Source organism: Lycium ferocissimum, chromosome 11 (genome assembly GCF_029784015.1).
Source record: "Lycium ferocissimum isolate CSIRO_LF1 chromosome 11, AGI_CSIRO_Lferr_CH_V1, whole genome shotgun sequence".
NCBI classification, from domain to species: Eukaryota; Viridiplantae; Streptophyta; class Magnoliopsida; order Solanales; family Solanaceae; genus Lycium; species Lycium ferocissimum.
The window spans coordinates 30,775,040-30,782,830 of NC_081352.1; the positions used below are offsets into that span (position 1 = coordinate 30,775,040).

The 7,791-nt window shown below is 31.6% G+C and overlaps 1 protein-coding gene across 1 annotated transcript; it reads left to right on the forward strand.

Annotated features, from left to right (window-relative positions):
- Positions 1-2,326: 2,326 nt before the first annotated feature.
- LOC132038224 (DNA damage-repair/toleration protein DRT100-like) lies at positions 2,327-2,803 on the forward strand. Its single transcript, XM_059428926.1, has one exon. It carries the CDS (start codon positions 2,327-2,329, stop codon positions 2,801-2,803), a length of 477 nt encoding a protein of 158 aa, XP_059284909.1.
- The last annotated feature ends 4,988 nt before the right edge of the window (positions 2,804-7,791 follow it).

The window sequence follows — 7,791 nt, forward strand, 5'->3', positions numbered from 1 at the left end:
TCGACTTTTTACCATTTGAATTGGAAATTAAAATTTTAAATTAAATGTTGTTAGTTCTTTTTGTTGAATGGAAAATCAACATTTTGTGAATGTTCAATTGATTTAACATGAGAATAAAAACACGTTTTCTGGGCCTCCTTTTTGTGGCAATTAAAACACAAAATTTTCTCTTTTTTTGGAAAATAACCCTCTATGAATATTTAGAAAAAATAATTACCCGAAAAAATTACCCGAAATGGCCCGATTTGTACCCCTCACTTTGAAAGTCTATTGTATATTTGTACCCTCACTACAATTGAAAAATATTGTATATTATTGTATATAATTGAATTTTCTTGGATATACACACCTCTTATACATTATTATACATTATTATACACTTTTATACAAGGTTGATACATTGTCTACTCCAAATGTACAAAGTTGTATATTGTTGTATAATGTTGTATATTGTGAAAAAGTGGCTATGCGGGGTGTAATTTAAAAATATGGCTATGCAAATGTAATTTTGTATGCTAGATTGTACATTATTAAAAAAATTCCTTTTTTTTTTTACTTTATTAAATTTGTATTTATCCAAATTAATATCCTAATCAGTTTAAGTTTTTGAACTTGAAATAACTTATAACTGTACTGCACAATTGAATTTTATCGTTATCAAGACACAATCACATTCAAAACATAATAAACTTCAAATATGTACATAGAAACATTATCTTGAAGTGAATTTCAAATGTTTTTTCATAAGCGAAGAGATCAAGTGTAGAGATCTAATTAAGAATAAATTATTTTGCAAAGAAAAGTAAGTTTAGATGGTCTTATGCTACACTTTTTGCTTCAAATTTTAGTATTTAATGTGGATTAAATCAAGTTAAGCTCTTAAGTTTTGAAGGTTCATGAGCAATATGTGACAACATCAAGGAGAAAGCTGCAGTTTTAGGAAAAAATATAGCCTTTTGACTGGCGACAGGTGAGTGAGAATTTTGTAGCACCTCTAATCACTCAATTTCCTCTTCTATTGACCTTAGTTCTTTCTCTCTTTTTTGTCGGTTGAAGTTAATTATACATTATAAACTTTATTTTTTAAGTATACATATATCTGGGTAATACTTAATTGAATTGAATAATACTGGAATTTTAATAGAGAAAGTTGAGATTAAATAAAAGATTGCAGAATAAAAACAAATGCCAAGCAACAAAATAAAATCATAAAATATAATTAAATCTCTCATATTGGAAATTTAAATAATTCTTATTGCATATAATACTAAATGAAAAATTATTTAAAATATTAATAGATTTTATTATAAAATTTAAAAAAAAAAAATAAAAACTTCTCTATTTATACTATGAACAATTTGGAATCACACTACTACATAATATATTTTGGATCATAGGTAAATTACTTGCTGGGAAAACCTAATTAAAATATTTTAGTAGAAAAAAGAAGAACGAAAACGCATTGGAGAGTTAGAGAAAACAATTTGACTTGATTTAAAAGATAAAAATAAAGAGAAAATTACCAAAATTATTATTATTAACTAATTTAAATAATAGATTTCGAGAAATAAAATAAAGGTTTACAAATTCAAAAAAATCAGAGATAAGAAAAATTATATTTATCTATATTATAATAAATGAGAAATAATGAGCAATAATATAAGTCAAATGAAAAGCTAATAAATATCAAAATAAGTCCTCTTATGTAACAGTATAGTTGCGTGTGATGTTAAGGTAGTCTTTCATGAAAAAAATTCATCCACGTTTAATGTTTATACTAAATCATACTAATTTACTATGGTTAAGTTAGGAAACAAAGTGTAATTAATTTATGTTTAGTGATGAGCATGTATATGAAGACATGTGTATTGTATTTAGTAGTTTGATTAAATATGGCAAGTTACTATCTTCGATTTCATAATTTTTTTTATTTAGGATACATTGTATTGGAGCAAACTCATAGTAACAATTTTATTTAAAAAGTTAAATCTAATGTGCTCAATCAAATAAACAAACAAGATTATAATTTTACATAACTAATTTTTTTTAACAACCGCGCATCGCGCGGGTATGAATACTAGCTATGGAGAAAACACCCTTTTTCTCTTAACACTCTTGTTGCTTCACCATGTTATGGCTAGTTCAGCCATGACTCATGCCAACATTTCTACTTATCAATTAGCTTCTTTCCCTAAAATCTCAAATCATTTTGGACCCCTTTCACTCCTTAGATGAAAGTTGGTCTTCCACTACTTCTATTTGCCATTGGGTTAGAGTCACTTGTGGCTCTCGCCACCCGAGAGTGAAGTCCTTCAATCTTTCCAACATGGCTCTTACAGGCAGAATTCCACAAGATTTTGGAAATCTCACATTTCTCATTTATCTTGACTTGAGTGGCAACAATTTGCATGGCAACTTGCCTCATGAAGTGGCACACTTGGGTCGACTAAAGTTTCTTTATTTAAGTTTCAACAGCTTCAGAGGGGAGGTTCCTTCCTGGTTTGGGATTTTACACCAACTTCAACTTCTAAATCTTAGAAATAATAGTTTCACTGGTTCCATCCCTTCTTCATTTTCTAATATTTCCACACTTGAGACTTTGAATCCGAAATTCAATTCCATAGAGGGTCAAATCCCAAAAATGATTGGAAGTCTTTTCAACCTGAGAGAATTAAGCATGAGAGGTAACAAGCTCATAGGCTCTATTCCTCCATCACTCTCGAATGCCTCAAGGTTGGAGGCTTTAGAAATATCTGGCAATTTACTTCAAGGAAACATTCCAGAAGGGATCGACAATCTTTAGAACATGAACTTGTTGTCCATATAACATAATCAATTTACGGGTTCTATACCATTCACAAATTTTCAATATTTCTAGAATCGAAGTCATTGCATTTTCAAATAATAGCTTATCAGGAAATCTTCCCAATGGCTTATGCAATCATCTCCCAATACTCAAAGGACTTTATCTGTCTTTTAACAAGCTTCACGGTCATATGCCTACAAGCTTGTCAAATTGTTCAGAACTTCAAATATCATCTTTATCAAGAATGACTTTGATGGACCAATACATAGTGAAATTGGATGATTAACTAATCTGCAAGGCTGGGCTCTACGTATTCAAAAGGGTAGCAAATAATTACAATTATTCTAGATGGACTAACTAATTAAACTTGCTAGTCTTCATTCTTTCTTCACGTGTTGCCAGGTGAATTACCCAAAGAGATGAGCAATCTCGTGGAATTGGAGGAAATTGATCTTTCATTTAATAGTTTTAGTGGTTCATTTGTAATGGAGATCTTCAATATATCGTTGAGATTCATTTCTCTTACACTCAATGATCTATCAGGAACTCTACCATTAAACATAGGTTCTGTGTTACCCAACATTGAAGAGCTTTATCTGCGTAGCTTAACCAATCTTGTTGGAACTTATCACGCCCCAAAACTAGGTAGGATGTGATTGGCACCCGACCTAAAATACCCATCGAGCGAACCCTGAATCAAGTTGTCTGTCATAGTATTGAATTAGTCAAAAATAACTATCCAATAAGTATTCAATAAGCATATCAAAATCTGTATTATATACTAAAATAAGAAACGTAGAAATCCCATGAAAACGTAAAAGCTGAAATATGAAACTAACGTAAACCCACTAGGCTAAGTCATGAGCCTCTAAAAGAGTATCAACAAGAACATATGTCCTTGGGGCATACCCCGGAATACTAACTCAATGTAAATAGACGAGTCTGAATTCCCACTAAGAAGAGAAGAGGGAATATGTTGAGCCGAATGCTAATCCTATCCTGTAGTGCCTGGAACATAATCAACAACATCTGCATCCAAAAGAAAAAAAAATGGAAGCAGGCCCTCACCGGGTAAGTACCACCAATAGGATACCCAGCAAGTCTCAAAAGCCACCTCCTATGAAGGCGGAGCGAGTCCTTCTGTGATAAATAACAAGAAGGAGGTACATCCATAGATAGCATATAAATAGAAAACTAATAATAGACTAAAGACTGAGATTGTATGCTGAACATGTAAGCCGATAACTAAAACTTGAAATTGAGTTACACACGTATGTGTGGTCTAGGAACACGCACGGGGGAGTGTCGGCCTATCTCCCCAGCAAACAATAGCCATTGCGAGAGTGTGGGTATCTAACCCTTGCCTCCTTGGCACTCACGCAAGAGGAGCTCGGCTAGCTCTCCTATCTGAATGTGATCACATTAATGCATAAATAATTGCTGAAACTAAACGTAAGTATCAGAACAAGGCACATAATAAGTGGTGATACACATAAGCACGTAATATCGTCACATTTTCATATGAAGTCATATTAAATAGAAATGGAGTGATCTAAATATTGGAACACAAGAAGACATAACGTACATGGATTTTACCGAATACATGGAGTAGGAGGTTCTAATGAAATCCCCTGTTAGGAGAGTAAGCCTTAACTTACCTCGAGTTACAAGCTTAACTTCAACTTCTAGCTTCCTTTGATCAATCCCGACTCACAAGTTCACAATCTACAATTAATCAGACTCAACTCAATTATTATACGTTTATTAAATTCCATATAAATCAACTAGTTCGAGACAACCAACTTAGACAATTAAGCTTATCATTTAACTAGTTGTCTACTGTATCATTATTACGAAAAAAATGCTAGTTTCTAATTATAAGATTTGAAAAGGGGCTAAACCCATTTACAGAAAGGAAAGGAACGAAGAGCAGAACCTTTAGATTAACATATACATATACATATACAATTAGATTGACTATTATTCACATATATGCTACAGATGCTATCATATATATATATATATATATATGAGAAAATAGTCAAATGCCCCCTCAACGTATACTCGGATTAATTATGACGCACTCAACCTTTGCGGGCGACCTATTACCCCCCTGGCCTTATTTTTTCTGTATTTTTGTAGCCTTTTTCGGCTGACGTGGCAAAAAGAATTATAAGACTAGTTGCACAAGGGAGAGTGTTGCACACTCTCCCCTACATCGGCGCCACGTCAGTGCCATGTTGGAACTTTCTAAATTTTAATTTTATATTCTTTTCCTTTCTTTTTTTCAGTTGATTTTTCTTTTATTAATTATATTTACACTAATTAACCATTAAACCCTCTATTAATTTTATCTTCTTCATCACTAAACCCTTCTTCTTCTTCTTCTTCTTCATTTCAAGAAACCAATCAACTCATTTTCTTCCTCAATTAACACAAACATTCAATTTCATCATAAATCATAAAAAGCTTATTTTCAAGAAATCAACCAACCCATATTCTTCCTCCATTAACACACACACATTCAACCCATTTTCTTCCTCCATTAACACACACATTTAATTTCATCATCAATCATAAAAAGCTTATTTTTAAGAAACATTCAACCTATTTTCTTCAACCAATTTTCTTCCTCCATTAACACATACATTCAATTTCATCATAAACCCCCCTTCTTCTTCGTCATTTCAGGACCACCCAAACCCGAGATTGTACGGATATAGCAAAGAAACAAACCAAATACTCAAAGTTAATTGTCTTCACTTGATAAACAAGAACCGCAACACACACATACCTGCAAGACCCCAGCAACACCAACAAACATAAATCCTAGTTTCTTCCCACAATTTGCCTTCTTTTTCGATTTTCCATGAAATTTATCATGCCTTTTATCGTTGTTTTTATCGTGGTTAGAGTGTTTGCTCTCCGAGGTTGTCATTTTCGGAGCAAAATGCACAGATTTTGGAGGTGGTGATGGATGGTGATGGTGCTGATGCGGCGGTGGTGGCCATGGTGATAATGGTGGTGATAAAGGACTTACATTTTGTTGAGATAAAGGACTCACATTTAGCATTTGGGTTGGCCTCCAACTAAGCTAAATCTTCTCCAAAATCAATAAAGATTGAAGCTTTAACAATTGGGCATAAAGAATTAGGGTTTGGAAAATTGCAATTAGTAGCTTTGACAATTGAAATGTGGAAGAAAGGGAGGGTGGGGGTGAGTGAGAGGATAAAATATAAATAAATTTTAAAAAATAATTTTTTATTAAAATATAAAAACTATGTTTATTGCTTTCACTCATTATTTTTAAATTATCATTTTTTTTGGTGCCACATCAGCCTAAAAAGGCTACAAAAATACAGAAAAAATAAGGCCGGGGGAATAATAGGTCGCCACAAAGGTGGGTGCGTCATAATTAATCCAAATATACATTGAGGGGGCATTTGACTATTCTCTCTCTCTCTCTCTCTCTCTCTCTCTCTCTCTCTCTCTCTATATATATATATATATATATATATATATATATATATATATATATATATATATATATATATATATATATAGTGATACTGTGTACGAATACATGAAGAAAAGATAGAATGGATCGCATTCACCGTCCCGAAGGACATTTTGAATGGTTAGTAATGCCATTTGGATTAAAGATGCCTCCACCAATTTTTCAACAAAAAATGGATAGTATATTTGGAGAATACAAAAGGTTTGTGTTAGTATATGTAGACGACATATTAGTATTTAGTAGAGATATTAAAGAACACCTAGGACATCTACAAATAGTATTTAGACTATTTGTAGAAAATGGAATAATAATTAGCAAGAAAAAGATGGAACTATGTAAAAACTATATTAATTTTTTAGGGGTAATACTAGGAGATGGTAAGATAAAATTACAACCTCATATAACTAAAAAGGCTCTAGAAATGCCAGACAAACTAGACAATGTTAAAAAATTACAAAATTCTTAGGAATAGTAAACTATGCCAGAAATTTTATAAAAGACTTAGGAAAAATAGCAGGACCATTATATTCGAAAACATGAGCTAATGGTCAAAAACACTTTAATACTGAAGACATTAAATTAGTACAAAAAATTAAAGAAAAAATGAAAAATATTCCTGACTTAAATATGCCACTAGAAACAGACTATTTAATTATAGAAACAGATGGTAGTTTCAAAGGATGGGGAGCAGTATTAAAAGCAAGACCAAATAAATATAATAATAAAAGTGAAGAAAAAATATGCGCTTATCAAAGTGGTAAGTACAGAGAAAAAGGAAATATGAGTAGTCTAGATGCAGAAATTTTAGCTGTAATATACAGATTAAATAGTTTTAGACTATATATTTTAAACAAACCAAAAATATTAGTTAGAACATCGTGAAGCTATAGTTAAATTTTATCAAAAAACTAATGACAAAAACAGTAGTGGACAGAGATGGTTAAATTTTATAGATACCATTTTGATTTATAACCTAAAGTTTGAACATATAAAAGGAAAAGATAATAACCTAGCAGACCAGCTAAGCTCTCACTTTGGTAGTATATCCATTATATGTTGTATTTTGTGTCCTATTGACCATTTTAAATTAGGATTTTGTACTACTCCATCTCTTTTATTCCATCTGTCTTCTATTTCTCTTCCTAAGGCTCCTGGTAATTTATTAAATAATTTTTTACCTAACTCTTGATCAAAAGCATTTCCCCTAATAGTACAATAGTAAAAATAGTCATTTAAAATTTTTTAATATGAAACCAACTACTTATACTTAATTGTTTTATTTTTATTACTGCATGCCTTTGTAATATAAGTAGTCCACTATTTGGGTCTTCACCTGTAATTAAAGTATGTATTTTGTTAGTAAAGTTATATGGATTTGCTCCCATGGATACTAAGTGTTGAAATTCCATTGGGAAATTCTCTTTGTATGCTTCCCATAAAGCCTTAGTTGATTCTCCTAAAAATGTCT